The 21076-nt window shown below is 38.6% G+C and overlaps 1 protein-coding gene across 2 annotated transcripts in view; it reads left to right on the forward strand.

Annotated features, from left to right (window-relative positions):
- usp45 (ubiquitin specific peptidase 45) overlaps positions 1–20343 on the forward strand; it is a 37923-nt gene extending 17580 nt beyond the window's left edge. For both annotated transcript variants that reach the window (XM_041989038.1, XM_041989039.1), the window contains exons 9-18: positions 9286–9373; positions 11860–11941; positions 12321–12412; positions 12766–12822; positions 12935–13066; positions 13714–14374; positions 15250–15347; positions 15495–15581; positions 15855–15999; positions 18032–20343. In XM_041989038.1, coding sequence (XP_041844972.1) covers positions 9286–9373; positions 11860–11941; positions 12321–12412; positions 12766–12822; positions 12935–13066; positions 13714–14374; positions 15250–15347; positions 15495–15581; positions 15855–15999; positions 18032–18162 — 1573 coding nt within the window. In that variant the 3' untranslated portion in view covers positions 18163–20343. The remainder of the gene's footprint in view (positions 1–9285; positions 9374–11859; positions 11942–12320; positions 12413–12765; positions 12823–12934; positions 13067–13713; positions 14375–15249; positions 15348–15494; positions 15582–15854; positions 16000–18031) is intronic.
- The last annotated feature ends 733 nt before the right edge of the window (positions 20344–21076 follow it).

Below are 21076 nucleotides of genomic sequence, written 5' to 3' on the forward strand. Positions count from 1 at the left end.
AGTTATTCTAATCTTCATTCATAAATTGTTTCCAGTGTTTCTGAAAGGAGAAAATTGAGAAATTACAAATGAAAACATAACTGCATGCACGTATTGTGGACTGATTTAAATTATTTAAGTTTTCAAGACAAAGTACCATGAACAAGAAAAAAACACTGCTCTGCTCCTCTGTTGGCAAGAATTGAAAAAGCTTGTTCATTTATTGAAATTCTCACACAAAAAACTTCTCTGTGAGTCTGAAAAAAAGATCATGATTGACAGTGTGTTGGATTTTGTCTTTTTGAGATGTTGAATGTGTCTTAAATGTTTTAAGCATAGAAACACAAGATATCAAACCCTGAACTGACAGGTTTTATTGTGTCTTTTACACAAAATACAAACCGTTATGTTGGATTTCATGCCAGAATCCAATAAAGGTAGAAACAAAGTGGTAGCGCCTGGGCCATGATTACCAGTGCATAACATCGCCCCGTTGTTAAGCAAAGCTGTAGTCTTTTGTGATTTGTTTCTCCTGATCCTTCTTGAAAAGAGATTTAACATGTTATATAATGCAGGTCTTTTTGTTTTAAAAAAATAATATTGTTCAGGGTGTGACAGTCTGGACTGGAGGTATTCTATCATAGTTCATACAGATTGTGGTTTATTATTTTACTGCTGAAATAAGCAGTGCATAATGCTTGTTGGCAGCACATCTTGCTCCTATATGTAGCATTCAAATTTAATGTTTTCTTTACATATGTGCAAGTTACATTGCCCTGTTTACTAATGTACCCATATACCATCACATATTGTCTATTGAACTGTCTAATGTCTATCCAATCTGAAACTAGTCAGTTTCAGTGTGAACTGTCAATGTATGGCTGTATTTTGGTTTTAGGGTTCTGTATTTCACATTTAGGGCTTAAAAATTTTATATTCCAGCTAGTGATCAGTGGACAGTTATACACTTTGTGTATCCTTTCCTATTCCCACCACAAGCAGCTATTGTATTTATTTATTTGTTTGTTTATGTGTTTTCATCAGAAGGTTATTTAAATATTTATTTATTATTATATATTTAGCTTGGAAATGAAAAGAGTGAGGTCAAGAGATGCCTCTGTTTGCTGGGACATATTTCTCTATTTAATGACCGTTCTGATGACAACACTCTTTGAATGCTTCCATCTTTCAAGCTTTTGACTCTCAGAGGGTTCAGTCTGCCCTTGACCTGTGGGGACTCACATCTCACTTCCATTTCTCTTTGACTGTTTCTTTTTTTTTCTTCTTCTTCTTCTTTACAGAACGTTCAGGTTGGCAAGCAGGTTAATACGGTTTTCTGACTGCAATCGGAGACCGTTTGAGTATTTATGTGTAACACTGGAGCCCTGTTTAGTTTTGTGTGAGTGTGTGTGATCATTTGCGCATGTTTTCATTTGCATTTGACATCAACCAGCTGAGTACCCCACAGCCTGCCTCCTCTTCCTCTTGCCAGTGGAAGAGCTCTGGTCTGTGCTCGGACCAATGCCAAGCTGTGTGTGTCGGACAGTCAGCACCACGCTCTATATCTGGTGCCAGGGAGGGTCCCAGCTTGTCCCCACTGTACTACAAAGCTAGTCAGCAGCTAGCCATTAGTGAGGGGCAAAACAGGAGGAAAACCCATGTAATTAAAGATTCAAATATTTATCCTTGTCCATTTGAGTACATGGATATTAGGGCGTAAAGCTTTGTGATGTAGTATTTACTTGTTATTAATACTCTGTGTCTCAGGATGCATCCCTATATATTTAATAATACATAAATTGGATGAAAAATCTAGGCGCAGGCATTCATCTACACCTGCTTCTTTCAAGGACTGATTTGATTTTCAGGATAGCCACTGGACACAGTTTTGTATTTCAAACATGAAAACTACGCTGGCTCTCTTCTTTATCTACTGTGGATACATTTTCACAAACCCACATCTTTCAAAATTTGTTAAGAAATAAGCCTTGTGAGAAGCTTTTCATAACTGATAGAAACAGTAGAAGATAACAATGAATGCCATCTACTGCTGGCATCCCTGGATCTCACACACATACCAATGTGCACACCTTTTTTTTTTCTTTTAGAGGAAGCAGATATTCAGACATGGTATGAAATAATCAAAGAACTGGCTTGTTCATGTATTCCCAAATGTAAGCTGCAGCCAAGGGTGAGACTCTTTTATTGAGTTTTATTTAAATGTAGGAAACCTTTAAGGTGCAGTGTGTAACAAGATCAAAGGTCAGTAACAGAAAAAAAATTATATATCATTAGAAATTGTTTCTATTGGTATTTAATCACTTTACTGAAATAACAGTAATGTTTTTGTTCTCTTAGAATAAGCCATTTATATCTACTTGTCATGATTCCACACACATGGCAGGTGCCAAATTAGCACCACCATTTTTTTATTTTTTTATCTTTATTTTTTTGGGGGGTATGTTTTATCCGGATTTTGTTTCTTGTTGCTGATATTTTAATGGATATTTATAGACTGTTTTTGTATGACTGCAGTCTTGTCTTTGATGATTGTTGACTTTGTGCTGCAGTACTATCTTATCTTATCTTATCTTATCTTATCTTATCTTATCTTATCTTATCTTATCTTATCTTATCTTATCTTATCTTATCTTATCTTATCTTATCTTATCTTATCTTATCTTATCTTATCTTATCTTATCTTATCTTATCTTATCTTACTATGGTGTCTCTGAATGGACAAACAAGTCTGTGTTTACAGTGAGAACCCTCAAAGCTTTATAAGTTCAGTACCTGCTTTGTTGATGGGTGCAAGAGCAACATTTGGTATTAGTAATGCCTTAAACACATACTACAGAGCATTGGCAGATTTTCTCAGTGACATGCCTCCTGTAGACGGCTAATTCAGCATCCATCTCACATCCTACCTGTACTGTGAGCTCTTTCTAGCCCGTAAAAGACAGTCTTATCTTGACTCTTGCCTTATCTCTTGCTCTGTCCGTCTCTCTCTTTCTTTTGCGCTCTTCTTCCAATAATGTCATGCCTGTCTTTTCTTTTCCATAGTGCAAAATGGCCAGTGTGTTTATATCCGCTTTCTAGCGTGGGACACGATGCGTAAAAGAAATTCAGCTGCAACATCCTGGAAGAAAAAGTTGTATTGTGTGGTTTCTTGACCTCAGGATGCTGCTAGGCAGCAACAGCTCTAGAAAAGTGCATAAGAAATGTCACTGTGCCATGAAACAAGTCAGGAACGCTGAGTTTGTAGGTCTGAAAGTTACGTAGCTCGTCTTTAATAGGCACATAGAAGAAGATAATAGTTACCTGTAGTGCAGTCATCTCATTCATAGATGAAAACATGTTTGTGTGGAAGAATTTTGGTCACTGACGGCCACCATCCATTCACAGCTGTGCTTGGCATTTGAAGTAATTTCTATGGCCATCAACCACGAGATGTCAGTAATTCTTACATACTGTACCTTTTAAAGGTGTTTATTGTTTCTTCGTGTTTAGCAGTGGTTTGTTTATTGTGATGCTGTTGTTTTGTCTGGATTAAACACTGTCGGTCAACATTATCAGCTCTGTCAGTTTTTGCTGGTGAATGACAAGAAACCTCTGCAGTTGGGAGATGTGTAGGTACACTTGTTTGTTGCTTGTTAGGCATGAGCTTTAAAATGCAGTACACCCCCCTAAACCTCTTAAGGTGCCACATATCAGGATATATTAAAAAAGAAATCCATACAGCTTCGTGAAATTGGATAAGTTTGATCCTCAGATTAACACACCATACACATTTTGCTATGTTATTACTATTTATATATATTTTAGTGCATGAAAAACATTCAATTTCATAGGAATCAAAAAGGTCAGTAGCAAATATATTGGATTATCTGATCATCATCATCATGAGTACCTCTAAAAAAGTGCATATTCAGCTGTGTTAACAAAATGCCAAAGAGGAAAGACATCAGCAATTATCTAATAAGGGAAAAATACACCAGTTAGAGAAGGGTTAATTCCAAACAATTTTTAACCATTGTTCTAAAATCATTTTAATGTAATTTATGATTTTATTGGGATTTTTGCTATTTGTTGCTGCCTTTTTACCACTTTTTAATGCTTTCTTTGCACCATCTGTAATGCTTTTAATGTTTTATGTAAAGCACTTTGAATTGTCTTGTACATGAAATGTGCTATACAAATAAACTTGCCTTGTCTATAATAAGAAAGATTATTCGCAATTAGGGACATTGAAAACAACAGCCAGTCTTTCCAGGAATGGAGGTTCCAATAACGTCACCCCAAGACCAGACAGAAAAACTGCAAAAAACCCCAGAGCAACATCTTCATTGGGGCTGCAGTTAGCATTTTAAATGTTAAAGATTATAACAGTATAATTAACAAAAGGCTGAGAAAGTTGCAACAGAAAATCTCTCTAGGTTTGCAGATTAAATCCAAATAAACCACAAAACTTAGGGAGCAATATCAGCCAAGACAAAAGCTTGTAAGCTTGTATCCAGAACAGTTTTTAGTAAAATCAAACAACATGCCAACACAAACCTCATACTATATGTCAAGAGCAGTGGTGGAGGGCAGATTACAGTCATCTGGACACCTTACAGTCCTTAAGTCGGGATTAATTAATAATTAATTGATATACAACATCTTGTGCCAGAGGGCAATGGATGCTGGCAGGAATGACCTCCTGCACATTTCTGTTTGCAGTGTACTTGAGGAAGCCTTTCACCAAACACTCAGTTTCACCCATGTTGTATAGAGGGGCGTGAAGAATTGTTCGTTACGTACAGCAGCTTGTGCATCATTCTTCTCTACACAATCAGCTCCAGGAGCTCAGAACCAGTCTTTGTATACATCTTGTTCAGTTTCTTTAAGTCTCTGGCTTAAAGGGTGTCTGCTTTTCTTTCTACAGGCCTCTACATAACATTTATGCTAAAGATAGTTCAATATATGAATGTGAGCAATGTGAGGTTGTATCCTGACTTCCCCAGTAAACAAAGTAGTAAATTTTTATATATATATATATATATGTATGTAACGGAAAAGGGGGTATGTCTTTAAATATTGTAAACGTATTACTGCATCCCATTTCTGTATTTTCTGGTTGTGAGTAAAGGATTAATGAAGTATGTGAAGTGTGTGCGGCTGCATTGTGTTTTTCATACATGTGTGTGTACGGGGGTGGGCGGGGGCTTGTGTGGCCTTGTGTCTGGTACTAACTCATCCGGCTATTAATTGTGTTAGCACCACAGCTGTTTGCATTGGCCAGATTGAGAGCAGCGCTACAGGGCCCTTCTGCCTCTCTCTCCACTGGGATGCGCTTCCAGACCTCCTCATTCCCACTGATCCCAACCATGCATTTCGTTTTCTCTTTATCTCACTATCTTGTCTATTTTTCACCTGTTTGTTCTCTGATGCGCTTTATATTTTCCCCCTTGTCTGTATATATTTATACAGTATGTTCACATGCTGCTTAACATTCCTCTACCAATTTATTTTTTTCTTTTCTTTTATTTTCTGGACAAACAAATAAGTTGTGAGTACTATACAGTTTTAATCCTTCTCCCCAGCCCTTCCCATGTGTCTACACAAAAAGAAGCCAAGAAGCAGGGACCATGTGATATGTAGGCCATGTGAGTGACTTGGGGCTCCTCCAGACTTACTGGTTATAATCTGTATTGCAGGCAGGTGGTCAGCCATCTCTCCCCCAGCCATGGACATCCATTTCAGGCCAGCGTGTCAGCATGTCTCAAGCAGATGATTCGTTTTAGTTTAATTATTCCCATAAAGTAAATAAACCAGAAGACACTTTGATCAGGTTGTACCTATACTCAGATTATTTGAAAATGTTTTGTACTGTGTTTCTAATTGGTGGCTTATTCATGATTAAAACACTTTTTTTTTTTTTTTATGCCAAGGGTGGCACATTGTCTCAACTGGAAAACTGCATGTTTCACTATAGATACTTAAAGTGTCAGCAAAGATTCACCTTAACCCATCATCATCGTCCCCCTAACCTCCAAACACTCTCAACATATCTCTGATGGCTTCTCTAACCAGTGCGTGTTAAGCCTGTCTGACCAACCTGTCCTTTGGTTATGTGGCCGCTTGGCCCAACAGGTTGTGAAGGCTTTGGCTTTGGCTGCCCATCTGCCCCTGCATCTGTCTACACATCTGCTTTACAGTGGATGGTCAGAGGAGGGACCTAAGGAGAGCCTCTCCTCTAACCGCTCTGACATTAATGACAGTGGCAGAGGTTCACCTTGCTTTGGTCAGCAAAGACTCAAGGAAATAAATTTCCAGGAAGCCTGTATGGTGGAGGGTTGGCTTGGCTGTTGATCACTTTAGGAACAACAAAAATAATGTAAATGTATTGTTTATTTGATTAAAAAAATAAATTATGTAAAAAAAAGATAAACCACTGTAAATAAATAATAATATAAAATCTGGATTCATGTTAAATGATCAGATGGCCTGCAGTTAAAGAAAGTAGTGTTATGTCATTTTGGCAAAATCTGATCTACGATTGCATATTTATTTCCTTGGAATTAGAAAAAAAAATTTTTTAAAGTTAATAGTCCAAATGGATGAAGTTTAATTAATGGAAAAAAGAAGTAAGAAAAAATGTAATTAGATTAAAAGCTTAACATACTTACAAATATCACATGCATATATATTTATACCCATTGCCTTTGAAGTTTTGAGTTAATGTCTTTTACTAAAAATTAACTCTAAAAGACACATGACGGTCCAACTGATTACAGCAAGCTGTAGCATGTTCTCAGTATGTATCGACCTGTTGACCCTGGAGTCTGCAACATGACTGAACAAGCAGCATGGTGAAGACCAAGGAGCTTTAATCACAGGTCTGGGACAAGGTTCTGGATAAGTACAGATTAGTCATTTGGAATAATTAATCATTTTAAAGATATGCAATTTCCTTCAGGAATTAATAAAGTAATTTAATTTGTCTGTAGGTCATGAAAAACGACAACAAATAAAAACTATGGATATCCCTCAAAGTACCATTGAGTCCGTTTGTAGAAAATAATAATAATAAAAAATACAGCACTACAATATTTTTTTTTTTACCAAAACCTACAGACCAGGCAAGAAAAGGTTTTATCAGAGATAAAATACAAGAGACCCTGAAGGAGCTGTGAAGCCCAGCAGAGAGTGGAGTGTCTGTCCAGCTAAGTTGTAAACTCCACAAAGATGGTTTTTGTGGAAACATGACCACGACTTTAAGAAAACACAGAAAAAAAACATTTTTGAAGGTCACTGGAAGGTATTAGACATTTATAGCATTACACATTAGACCAAGGGAGTGAAGCCACTTAATTCACATCAACAGACCTCAGCTAAACATCCTGTTATAGACTTCCTGTCTAAAAGGGGCTGAAGGTGTTTTGGTTTGTGTGGACATCAACTCATCTCATCATATGGACGATCTTAGAAAGCCACAGACTAGAGGCCTCAGCTAATGTGTGATCATTACAAGAGTCCTCGGTAGAGAGAGAGAGGGTGATTTTTTTCTCGGGAAAGTAAGTGCTAACAAAATTTTTACAATCCCTTTCAGAGAGTCATGTGGACTCCTGATCACCTTCATGAGAGAAAAGTTAAAAAACAGACCAAGTAATTCCAACCTCCAGTGACGCTGCAGGTCAGGGGTTCAGACTTGCTTAGAGTCTTCGTATGGCCTAGCTGATGCTGATGAAATTTGCTCTTACACTCAAGCATAAGCTTAAGTAGGGAGTGGTTGAAACTTTTCAGGTTACTACACAAATTCAGAGAGAAGTTCCAGATATTCAAAAACACATAATCACAAACTGACCAATCACAAGGGAGTACTTCAGGTCTGGAAGACATGCGCGTCAAGCCTCTGTGGACTCACGCGGAGCCTACACTGGTGATTACGTAGATGTCGCACAAGTACAAATCCAGCTTTAAAAATAAAATCAAAACAGCTGTGTGAAGTCGGCTGAATCAAATACGAGCAGCCTAATGGCAGTCATGTCTTCCTGGATGCATGTAATTAGGCACAAACCTTCCCCCACTTAAAGTTCATTCAGACCAGAAAAAATGGTTTGAGTTCAGGCAAGGCTACAGAGGATGGACTGTGTTAGTTTTAGTTTAGTTTCTGTAAATTGTTTAATGTTCTGTAAAACTGCTGTATTCATGTAGGTATTTAGGAAAAACTGTCAGCGTTTCTAAACCTTCCAAAAAATTTTTTTTAAACTAAATTACCTGGAAAGAAGTCTCTGTAGTGTAATAAAAACAACCTAAAATGATAATAAATTCAGAAAAAAATTCCAACGTTTTTTGTCATTTTAATAGACAGAAAAATTGGCTTGTGCAATCTCTGCTGGGAGACGTCCTGAGCATGAAGAGGAATTTTAGTTCGGATGAGTCTCACATTGAACACGTGACAGAAACTCTTTACCCTGAATGCACCATCCTTGCAGTGAAGGATGCTGTAGGAATGTTTATCAGCAGTAGGTCCAAACATTAAAATCTCTGGGAATGACCCAGTCAGAGTTAAGTCACATTCAGTCTGTGATATGACATGAAGACTGTTGTTCACCAAACAAAGCTATCCAACGTGAAGGAGCTGAAACTGTTTAACCCATGGAAAGAATAAAATTCCCAGTAGCTATGTGTGTTCCGAGATTCCCAGCTGTAATTGTTAGAGGAGGGCTCTGCAGAAGTATTGATTTTATGGGAGTGAATATGTTTACACAATTTTTTAATCAGTTTTTTATTACCCATGTTCAGATTATCTTGTTTTTGTGTGTGTGTTGGTGTGGTGTTTCTTCTTTGCACTGTCAAGGTGTTAGGCATGCTGTGGCAATGAAATTATACAAACCCACAAAAATCCATTTTAATTTCAGGTTGTAAGGCTTCAAGAATTGGGAAAATGCCAATTAAAAAGGTTGAATATTTTCACAAAACACCATCTATCTGAGAATAGTTTAGGTGTTTGCAGCCAGTCTTAAATATAGTTTGTTCTCTTGTCAATTTTTGCATCTTTTATGTTTCTGTTCTTTGCACTTTGTGACAGAATTGTCACAGTGGTAAATGATGTATGAACTAGACAGCCATGTTGCCAGGTGGGATTTTAGGATTTTACTTAAACAGCAGTAAAAAAAATTGGAATAAGGTCTTGATAAAGAAAAACAGTTGATTTCTTTCTTTGTGGTGGGATTCTCATTGGCTTCATTAGATAATGAGCTTTACCTGTTCGGTTTTGTCCTTTTGTGTTCTTGACTTTAATCTGTTGTTTTGTTGCAGAGCTCCACGCTTCAAGGGCTACCAACAACAGGACAGTCAGGAGCTTCTGCACTACTTACTGGACTCTATACGAGTCGAGGAAACCAAAGTAAGTCTACGTGCATCATAAACAGCGCGTGCATGTACAGTGGCTATTTTATTTTCTCTAGGTATGCATCACATTTTTTTGGAGGATCACAAGTCACGTCCTTTCAAAGGTTGTTCAAGTCTTTGTTTTGCTTTTGATTATAAACAAGCTGCACTCTAAAAATTGAACATGATTGAGTAAAATCTCACTGCTGTTTCTTACCAGCCTTTACTTGTGGTAAAGGCTGGTAAGGCTGCTGTTCCAAAGCCTTGAACTAGTTCTCATTTCTTCATATCCCACTAAAGTGGTCTTTAATAGCAGTTCTCTGGTCTTTCTAAAGATTGTCCAAAGTTTTTTTTTGGACTTTGGATATTTAATACAACTGGACTGTTTTCATAGGGAAATATTTTTAATTTGTTAACCCCCTTAACTCTGACATGTGAGTCATTCAAGTATAAAAAAAGACACTTAACTCAAATGATGAGCCAGTATTATATTTACACACAGCAACTCGCGAAGAACCAATTTTAAATTGTATCTTTTGGTAACCAGCAGCCTTTCGCAAAGGTGCACCATTTTTTTCATATTTCTTTAGTTGCATCTCTGAAAAATACCAAAACTAACTCGGTTTGACAGACTTAAAATTGTATTTTTGCAGCAGCAAGGTGATTCCCTTAGAACTATTACCTGAAAACTTCTTATAGTGAATTATTTGAAGAAACGGCTCGAAAGAAGAATAAAAGATGTGTGAGGTCTATAAAACTACCTACAACAGAAAACAGAAAGTCGAGCCCTTAAGATAAAGGTCATCGTCCTATACTGCGTTTTATACTGTATGCAGTATTTCCACTTATATATACACCATATTTTTAATAAATCACTCCACCTAAAGATGCAGTAATACTGAAAAGTTAGCAGTTAAGTATTTCTAAAGTTCTTCAGGCTGAGCCCCCCCTTCTCGCTCTCTCTCTCTCCACGAAGACCCTCCACAGGGCAATTAGGAGACCCCACAGCAGCTCTTTGGAGAGCCCACCAGTGACTATGTGAACCATGGAGGAGAAGTTAACGGGTGTGTTTAGTGGTCAGCCTCGGGCCCCAGGAGGGGCCACGGGCTCAGCTCCCCTGCTTCTATTCAGACTTGTGAACACTAACAGTTGTGCCACTTAGGGGACTTGCAAGTGGCACGACCGGCATCATTGTGAGATCTTGGGAAACCCACAGCTGCTGAATGAGCTCCAGGGCCGTTCCATTGTGCTTGAGGGTCACCCACAGCCCCCTCCGACTCACACACACACAACACATACAGCCATGAGCCTCTCTCCAATCAAGGAGGTAGAGAGGGAGGAGGTATAGTCTCTATTCATTCAGAAACTAATTTAACAGCAGATACAGTTTTATTTTAATCCAACATTTTAAAATATTTTTTAAGTGACTATTTACTTTATAACACACTTACTAACAAAGACAATATAAACGGTGTAAGGCCATAAATATTTTTTTTTTTTTTCTCAAACATAAGAAAAAGATGGTGCAGACGTAACTTTCCACACAAATGATGATGACCTCACCTGGATTAAATCCAATCTGCTCAAAGACGTGAAACGAATAATAACACATAAATCCATTACAAAGTATATGAACCTTGCGTTGTGTGTGTGTGTCAGTGAGAGACCGGTTCTTTTTCTGTGTGTCATTAACCTTTTAGAGGCCATAAGTGTTTGTGTTGATTGGCCATTAGTATCAGAGATCTGAATATGCTAATTTGGGCCCAGTCATTTATCACCAATTAGCTGAGACGTTCGGTATTTCTCTCTCAGGGCATGGGCTGGCCTTCTTTGCCTTGTCTTAATTTTAGTTTCTATGCCTCCACCCTTGTACCAGCAGCCCTCCTCAAGCCCCCAACACCCCCTCCCCGGTGCCTTTCCTGTGTGGGACAGTGCACGCTGTTACTTTGGGGAGAAAAAGGGAGCATGGGGGTTACTGGTAATTAATTAGTAGACGAGCCACGGTCTGGTTTGACTTTGCCGGCTGAGTGGGGCGCAGACTGGCTAGGATGGGATTAACAGGACTTTTTGACCTAAATAGACAGTCCAGTGCGTGGGTCCCGGGACAATGGGGGCTGATTGGTCTCGACTCAGACATAGACTATGGCCAATTATCTATTGATTGGTGCTTTACTGTGGCTGTGCCTCTTCACAGCTCTCTCACCAACACACTCACTGACCACGTCACCTTCAATAAGTGGACTCTGTGCAGAACATACACACACAAACATGCACAGTTAATTAAGAGATTTACATGTTAACATTTTAAGACAAGCACAATGATTATTTTTTACTTTAATGATGCTTATAATGGGTGTACCTGTCAAACTCAGCTGCAGGCGAGATTGTGATATATCACTAATGGGGGTTTAAAAAAAAAAGGGTAAGAAAAATCCTGCCTTTGCAGTGGTATTTACATCGTTCATGTAAATAATTTGCTTCTATTGTGTTTCTTGTGTGCAGAGGGTGAAAGCTGGCATTTTGAAGGCTTTCAACAATCCCACAGAGAAGACAGCAGATGAGGAAACCAAACGCCAAGTCAAAGGTTCACATGAATGCAGCATGACACAGATTTCCCAGATCAATAGCACCACCTTGTGGTGGTTAATTGAAAAACAACCAGACAATCAGCAAACAATGAAATTATAAAGGGAGTAAAACATTCTTCAGTAAGAAATGAACCTTCAAACTTTAGAGTTGTTTTTTGTTATAAGCCAACTCATTTATTTATTATTTACCTTCTCACCTCCTGATTTCCTTTAGACTGTATTGACAAAAAATGTCTTACTTTATATTAAAAAAATGCTTTAGTCTAAGAGATTATGTCAGGAAATTAATGAATGGTTTCATTATAAAATTTTTAGTTTACATATTTCTGTTGTGACTTTAAATTGCTGAATTATTTGTCTTTTTTCCCTCATCAGCATATGGAAAAGAAGGAGTGAAGATGAACTTTGTCGACCGCATCTTTGTAGGCGAGCTTACCAACACAATTATGTGTGAAGAGTGCGAGCATGTAAGTGCATGGATGAGTATAAGCGAGTGTGAATATTTCCAACTCTGATACCCACAACAAAACAATGATCCTCAAAATAAAATTAAGAAGAAATAGAAAAGATAGGATAACAAAAAAGAAAAGACCATGAAGGACCAGCTCCAATACCTAGTGTTTACAGCAGGCGTCGACAGGATGAGCTCAGGGTGCTTAAGACAGCTAGTGCCAAATTGATGTACCCCCCTGTAGGAAAGAGAGCACCAGGTGTTGAGCTGGAGAGGGAAAACCTGGGAAACGGCAGCTTCCCCTCAGATATGCTAAAAAAAAATATGTGTGTTGCCACATCATCATGCTCGGTGTCATCTCTCTTCCAGATCTCCACAGTAAAAGAAGCCTTCATAGACATCTCTTTACCCATCATAGAGGAGAGGGTGAGCTGCTGCACAATGCAGTCATAATGAACAACGTAGATGATGATTTATTCATTTTAACGTATGTTTGTTTTTTGTTTTTTGTTTTTGTTTTGTTTTGGCATGTTCTCAGATATCAAAACCATCCAACCCTGGTCGGCTAGTAAAGAGCAGCCGTGAGCAGGACATAAACACAGTTCACAATGAGCAGGTTCATTCTGCGTCACACACTGTCAACAAAAACACCCGGAAACTCAGGGGGCAGGTGAGGGTGCACACGTGAACTGTATGCTGAAGTCCCTGAGTGAGAAAATTACCTTCTGTTGATCGTTTTATTAATTTTTTTTCCTAAAACATCAATTGTTATTTAAATTAAATTAAACTTAATTCATCATTATTAATTAAGTGTAATTTTGTATTATGAAAGATGACATTTTAATTCTTTGCCTGAAAGCTGGCTGACCTTCTGTTAACAGATGCAAAATGCTCGGCCCAGATGTTAAAAATAATTTATTTTCAGTGACTTCAGATGTATAAATGTAAAAAGTTACATCTCAAATTTGATGTTTTGCATATAAAATATTTATGTAAAACGTATTTAGATCGTATTTGAACCAGCATAGCACATTCTTTATACTGCAGCGTGGCTTAGTCTAACATAAACTTGTCTTAAATTAGGGATGAGTGAACAGTGTTTACATTTCAACGTCAGATTCCAGCGATTTTATTAGCCATTAAATAAGTTGCCATAAATCCAGTATGTTGATTTTAAAATCCCTGCAGTCAACACATTTATAGTATATTTGTATGAATGTGAGAAAATTAAATAAATGTGAATTTAGAAACAATAAGCGTAACAAACATAAGAGAAAATATAAATAACTTGTAAAGCTCTCATTCTCTCTCCCCCAGAAACAGCTGAGCAGGAGGTCCTCCAGCTCCGTGGAGGAGAAGGGAGCCGGCTGTGGTGCAGAGCGAACGGAGGAGGAGGGGGTCACTGGCGGATCAGCTCGTGGCGTCTCGGTTTGTAAGATGGCGGCTGCTGGCAGCCTATCAGACGGCAGTGAAAGAGACTCTGGCGCTCAAGACAGCAGCAATGACGCTGACAGCGAGGCCTCCGAGAGCGAGTGGGCCCCGCGCGCCTCCAGCCACAGCCACGGACATACATCCACTCCCTCCTCTGCTTCCACACTCACTCCATCCCCTACGCCTGTTTCTTCCTCCTCTCCTTCATCGTCATCCTCCACCAGACAGTGTGGCGCGGTAGAGCAGCTGGTTTCTGGGGTTTCTAAAGTCAACCTGGGCTTCACTTCTGGGGACAACTCTGCTGCCGCCCACTGTTCTCCAGAGGAGCAGGGAGAAACTCACACCCGAGAAAACCTCCACCACCTACACCACCAGGGAGCCTTCCAGGCTCTGTCACACAGCTACACTCCCAGCTCCAAGGAGTGCTCCATCCAGTCCTGCCTCCACCAGTTCACCTCTGTGGAACTGCTGATGGGCAACAACAAGCTGCTTTGTGAGAGCTGCACCGAACGCAGGCAGAAGCAGCTGCGCAAGAGCACCTCAACAGGTATGATAAAACATCTGGAAACATCTAGAAACCTCTGCAGCAGCATGACGTCTCAGGCAGTTGTGTCCTCTTGCAGAGGATGGATTACAGAAACTAAACCCAGCAAGATTCAGAATTATTGTCAGATTGATGTTCATCTCATTAGAGCACAGGTTGACATGTTTCATGCAAAAATATCCGGAATACTGTGATAGCTCACTGTGATTGTGACAAGTTGGCTGCAGTTAGAATAACCTCAAATAAATGGTAAAACTATCAAACATCCATTTTTGCAGTTGTAACCTCATCCAGTATAATCACCATGGACAGCATCAGTGTTTTTTATTTAAGTTGCACTTTGATGTAAAATGACTCTTGAAAATAAAAGTTAATGTGCTTAGCTCACAGAGCTGTTGGGTAAAGATGGGATAAGGAGGAGTGAGCATTCATACTCATGGTGCTTCTGGCTGTTCTTCAAAGGAAATTAGCCATGGATTGTTCAGGCCATTGTTACATTTAATGTTAGTTGCTTTATAAAAACACACAAAGTAAGTTGCCAAGTCGACAGCAATGAAGAGAAATAGATAATTCTGTGTCTCACCTGTATGTTAATAACAAATGCAGAAGGAACTGTGGGGGTGAATTGTGAGTGATGGAAAATACATCTCTTCAGATGTTATCAGAAGAGGCTGTATTGTCTCATTTATTATCTCCTGTTGGAAAAAAAATGCTCACAATGTTCAAAACATTTAACATTGCTGAGAGATTCGCTGCTGTCTCAGTTCATGATTCTGATAGTTGATCATGTGATTAGCTGAATCTTTTCTCATCTGTCTCAGCTAGGTTTATTGTTTAAACTGTTAAACTTGACATTTGAGTGTTTTGTGTTTCATTAGAAAAAAAGGTGGAGAAGATTTACACCAGTGCTAGGAAGCAGATGCTGATATCCTTGCTGCCTCCTGTCATCACGTTGCATCTAAAACGCTTCCACCAGGTTGGCAGCCGAATGTTTCTTTATCAGAAGCCTCCTTTTTATTTAGACTTATAGTGATCTCATGTGATCATGTTTCCCAATAACTTCCACTGTGTTGTTTGTCCTTACTGTTGTTTGTACTCTGTGTGTTTGTGTGCACACATTAAGGCAGGGATGAACCTCCGAAAGGTGAACCGCCATGTTGACTTTCCTCTGATCTTGGATTTGGCTCCGTTCTGCTCTGCATCCTACAAGGTATCACACTGTTGCTCATGCCGCTGCAATATCACAAAAATAAACCAAGGTACATGTCACTATCAAGGAGAAAAATGCTCCATTTACTTTACCTTTAGCAAATCTATTCTATGTCAAATGTCTGATTAAGTGGAGTTTTTTTGTTTTGTTTTGTATTTTTGCTTTCCCTGACATGTGAAAGTCCTTCGTTAGTACTAGTCTTAGATGATAGTCCTTTCTGTATTGTTGTTACACTGGTTGCTAATCTTTTTTTATTATTATGATTTCTATTAGAACCTGGCAGCCGGTGAGCGCGTCCTGTACAGCCTTTATGGGATTGTTGAGCACAGTGGCTCAATGCGTGGAGGCCACTACACTGCATATGTTAAAGTGCGTGCGCCCCAGAGGAAAACAGAACAGCACCACAAGAACCTGTCAGGTCAGGGGTCAGCTCTTTCGAGCCCTTTTAAGGCAATCTGTGTATTCATTTTGTGTGTCTGTGATTATGTGAGGCTCATAAAAGGGGTCAGTGCTTGAGTATCTACTCCCTGCAACCTTGAAGTAAGAATGAAAAGAGATCTTTGTGTTCGATAGAGCCATGTTGTTTTCTCCTCTTTTCAAGGAGATTGGCCATATTCACAAAATAGTACTAAACAATAATTCCTTGTGCTGGAAACTAAAGGACTTAGTTGTCCTTGCTACTAATAAGCTAATGTAAGACTTGAGATATTACAGTTGGAGGCTGTAGCTGGTTACACAAAGGTTATGATAAGGTTGTTATAACTGTCGTTCATAATGTTTATTCTCTACTGTAGTTTCTCTAACTATGGCTGAATTATTTCTAAGTTTAATGTTTTACATGTTTAATTTAACAAATATCAACTTTTGTGATTGTTGATTTAATATCAGCTGTGAAAAACAAAGTTCACCTTCTTTGACTTATAAAGCTTTGACCATGTCTCTCCATCATACTACTTTGGGGCTTTGCAAATGCATGTCCATGTGTCTGAGCATTTTACATCCTTTTTGGAGCAATCTCTGGAACTTGTGCAACTATTTGAAATTTGCGCTGCTCTTGTTTGTGTTTGTGCTTTAGCTTTAAGAGTATAAAAATCTGCTTTGTGTTGGAGTAAAACTGCTAACTTGTAGCTTAATTTCCAAAGTGTACAAGCAGTTTGCTTTAGGAGGAAATCTCTGCATATAAAAAAAATCCCAACATTTCTTTACTCTGCATGTAGTGATGCAGACAGGCACCACCTTAATACCACCACCACCAGCTGATCTTAACACAGCTGTAGTTAAACACATTACATTATTTATGAGAAAAAAAACTATGCCAGAATGCAAAAGACGTGAGTGATTTCCTGCATGATTCAGTACCTTAGAGCCACCGTAACTTGAAGTAATTATTTTCCATCATTTCCACTGTGGAGGAGTTTTGGCCCACTTTTCTTTACTTGCTTTAGCTGTCTCACATTTACCTGTAAAATACTTTGGGATTTCATGATTGACTCTAGGTCTCCAAGGTTCAGCGTTCTGTGGCTGCAAAACAAGCAGCTGGCTGGTGGTGTTTTTGGTTTTCACCAAACACGGTGTTGTACATTATGCATAGATGTGTTCTCTTTTTTTCTAGAGAGAGAGAGAGAAGCATTTCTCCATCAAGACTCAAGCTTTTTTATTTTGTTCCACATAACAATGTACATAAATGACTGACAATGTCATTACTGGCAATGACCCGTATGTGCTGAGCGTCATCTGATCTTTGCACAGTTTAAACACATGAGAGCAAACATTAAAGTAAGTTTAAAGGGTAAAATATTTATTCTATATTTATTTATTTTATCAAAAAAAAAGTAGTGAGTGATGAACTTTAACGTGTAACTGAGGCCTGTGGTGTCTGGGATTTAGCTCCTAAATTTTTTGCAGCTCAGTCTGACTTTGGTGTGAACTTGCTGGGACATCCACTCCTGGAAAACTGGCAGCCTTGAATTTTTTCCACTTGGGAATAATCTTTCTCTTTGTAATAGTTTGGAAACGGCCTCATAGCCCTTCCCAATAAGATATGCTTCTTTTAGATCATTGCTGATGTCTTTCCTCTTTGGCATTCTGAACACTCAGAATGGGTGTACTCTCTTTTTCACATGACTGTATACTGAAATGTTGATTTACATCAATGTGAAATTATTTCCCAACCTTAAATTGTTAATGTCAAACATACCCAAAAATTATTTGAACCTTGGGCTGAGTTGCCATTAGCAAACCTGAGTTATCACGGCTGACTATTGAAAGATTTAGGAGTAATAATTTAAAAGTAATGCCTCAGCTGTTTACCGTGGGGCTGTCAATAAAAGTAAAATAAAAGGTACTGTTTTTGTTTTAAGCACTGACATATTGTTTTTGTTGCTCTTGCTGTTTTTCTGGCTCTACAGTGCCCTGTGTGACTCATAGTATTTGCACTGTGTGTTTTTTAGGTGCGAGGGATGCCGGCAGCAGCTCCCAGGGCCAGTGGGTGTACATCAGTGATACCACAGTTCAGACAGTACCAGAGTCCAGGGTACTCAACTCTCAGGCATACCTGCTCTTCTATGAGGAAATTCTCTAATGTGACCAGTGACTTTTTTTTTTCTTACATATCTGTTTTGTTGGGTTTTTTTTGGGTGAAGAACCTCCTGCTTCTCTCACTGTATCTGTAAAAAAAAAAGAAGAGGCAAAAAACAAGGGAAATACCTAAATACATGAATTCATACTTTGAAAAATCTACATGTAAGAAAAAAAGAGAGATTTTAAAATTTTGCTTTTTTTCCTTATTTATTGCCCAGATTTTCCTTCATGTTTCCACATTTAAAAAAGATGTCAATAGAAAAGAGTTATTGAAATTTAGCTTTTCAATATTTATAATTTAACTTAGTCCCAGTCATGTCTAAGATTTAAACTGCATGATGGAGTTTGCTACAAATAACTAGAAACAAGCAGAATAATCGCATGTCGAACCGCATTCAGCACTGACTAGTTCATGTCAGTCACGTCTGTGTGTGTGTGTGTGTGTGTGAGAGAGAGTGTGAGAGCGTTAAAGACTGGTGAATGTAGCTCAAAGGTGCTACGTGTATCAGTTAGACCTTTTACAGTTATGAGCTAACTGCAGTTATTTAAGTTTATCATCATTTCCAATCACCCTCATATCAGCAGCTGGACACGTATATCATGCCCATCAGTATAATACAAGTTGTTTTCCAAAGTTTGAGGTTTGTTTGGCACTTTTTAAAGTTGTCATCTGGATGTCCCCCTCTGCTGTGTTTTCATGGCACCTGAGTGAAGAGTTGATGCTAACAGCTGTAATTCTGGAGGTGTTAACTACCAGTTTAGCTGTAAAACCAAGCTGTGGAAGAGGAGATTGTGTTGAATTTACAACAGAAAAGTGGTTATTAAAGATGTTTATACCTTTGATAATTAATCCATCATCAGACTTTGTACTTTATTAGTAGCACAAAGTGAACAAAAAACACAATTAAATTTCTATTTTTCCAGTATTCCAGTATAATCATCAAATACATTTTTTGACCGTGACAGTTTTTGTCCAATAACACTTGGATATAAACTGTGTTATGCTGAATCAGAGTTGGTTGTGTGGTTGTATCACTGGCAGAAACATCGAAGGCCTTTGAGAGAGGAATGAATTCAGATGTTGGCTCTGACTACAAGCTGAAAAGCCTGTATGAATGTTTTGTTTTGTATTATTATTTATTCTTACATTTGAGAAACTCCACTATCACCAAGCTCCACAGCTTTATTTGACTAGCAACTATTTATATAATAATTTAATGAGACGCAGCAATAACAGCTAACTGTGGTTTATCATTGCAAACTGCTGCACATGGCACCTTTCAAGAGAAGCACAGCAGTGAATTTACAGCTTAGTGTGTGTGTGTGTGTGTGTGTGTGTGTTTTTCTTTCTAACATCAGAATGTATTCATGTTAGACTATCAGTCAGATGCATTTGCCAAAGACGGGTTTTGCAACTGTAGGTCCCGGCAGAAATGACTTTATTCAGATTTTCTTCACTTGCCGCTCTTTCGAGGTTATCAGTATAATAAAGTTTATCCACACAAACAAACAATGTTTATCGAACCAACAAAGCACCATGTCTGCCTTCTCTGTAAGTGCACACAGAAAATCAACACCACAGCAGATGTTTAAACCCTGAATGCTATCAACAAGATGGAAGGAAATAAGAAATATTTTATTTCTAACATAATAAATTTAAAGTTTTTAAGCCTGATGAAAAAAATTCGCTGGGGTTAATGTACCATTGAATGTATTGCCTGTTGCAGAAAACATCTTTTTCATCTTTTTCTATAAAAATGTTTTCCATCGAGTTTTTTTCTTTTTTTCTTGCTTACTATACAGTTGCCAAACAGTAATTCAACAGTTGGATTTGAGCCTTGAGGGTTTGTTAGTTTGTTTTTTCTAAACAAGGATGCATTCAGTGCCTCAGCTTCAGGATGAAGAACCCTGTGCATGGTAAAGACAACATGTGGAGTACAATGTAAAGAGGGATCTGTGTACTTAATTTATGTACAGTATAGCTTACTGTAAGCAAAATATATATATATATAATATGGACTATATGTTATTGTATATACTAGAAACAAGAGAAACTTTTGGTGCTTAATGCGTGAAGAGTTTTGTTCCCAGAAATTGATATTTAAATTCTGTTATGCTCTAACAAACATTTGGAATGATTATAAAACATACTGTATCAGAATAAATCAGATTTTTGAGTTCACACGTTGCAGGACTGGTTTGTTTTTGTTTTAACTTCTTGTGCAGTAGTGCTGCTGGAAGCAGGATCACAATAGATTTTCTGTTTTTTGCCTTGGAATTGATGTCATGCTGTCTTTACTGTTAGCGAGATGTTGTGGAGCATCTCCCCCGGCTGTCACCGTGGATCCCATGGTGCCATATTCAAGCCATCTCCGCCTGTTATCGGCCCTGACGGGTGCAAAGCAGCACTGCTTCAGAACATGTCGCGAGCTGGTGAAGAGGAGGTGGGTGTGGAATCAAGAAAAGGGCAACGTCGAAAAACATCGCCTTACACGTCCTCTTTTTTCCCGCATGCCGTGACATCCCCGTCATACAGCAGGAACGTTAGAACCGGTTGTCAAGCAGCCACCAACAAAAAGCAAATCCTTCCTGAAATGTATTTGTCTATTTTTAAAAAGGGGGGTGGAGGGCTCTTGGCTTGGGGACATGCTTCTGAGGCGTTTGATGTGATTTAATCTCACTTAATGAAAGTCACCCTCCACACCCCCTCTGCAAGACACTTGTAAGAAACTAATAAGGTGCTGTGGGACTGCTCTTTTACCAGCAGTAGAGGTTAAATTTTCCTTTTCACCATGCAAGCTGCTGTCACTGTTTGCCTCACCTCACTCTACACACACACACCCACCAATACACGGCACACTCAACACGTTTTCTCATGCAAACATGGACACACTTGGACTGCACATGCCTCAGGC

This window comes from Melanotaenia boesemani, chromosome 6 (genome assembly GCF_017639745.1).
Source record: "Melanotaenia boesemani isolate fMelBoe1 chromosome 6, fMelBoe1.pri, whole genome shotgun sequence".
NCBI classification, from domain to species: domain Eukaryota; kingdom Metazoa; phylum Chordata; class Actinopteri; order Atheriniformes; family Melanotaeniidae; genus Melanotaenia; species Melanotaenia boesemani.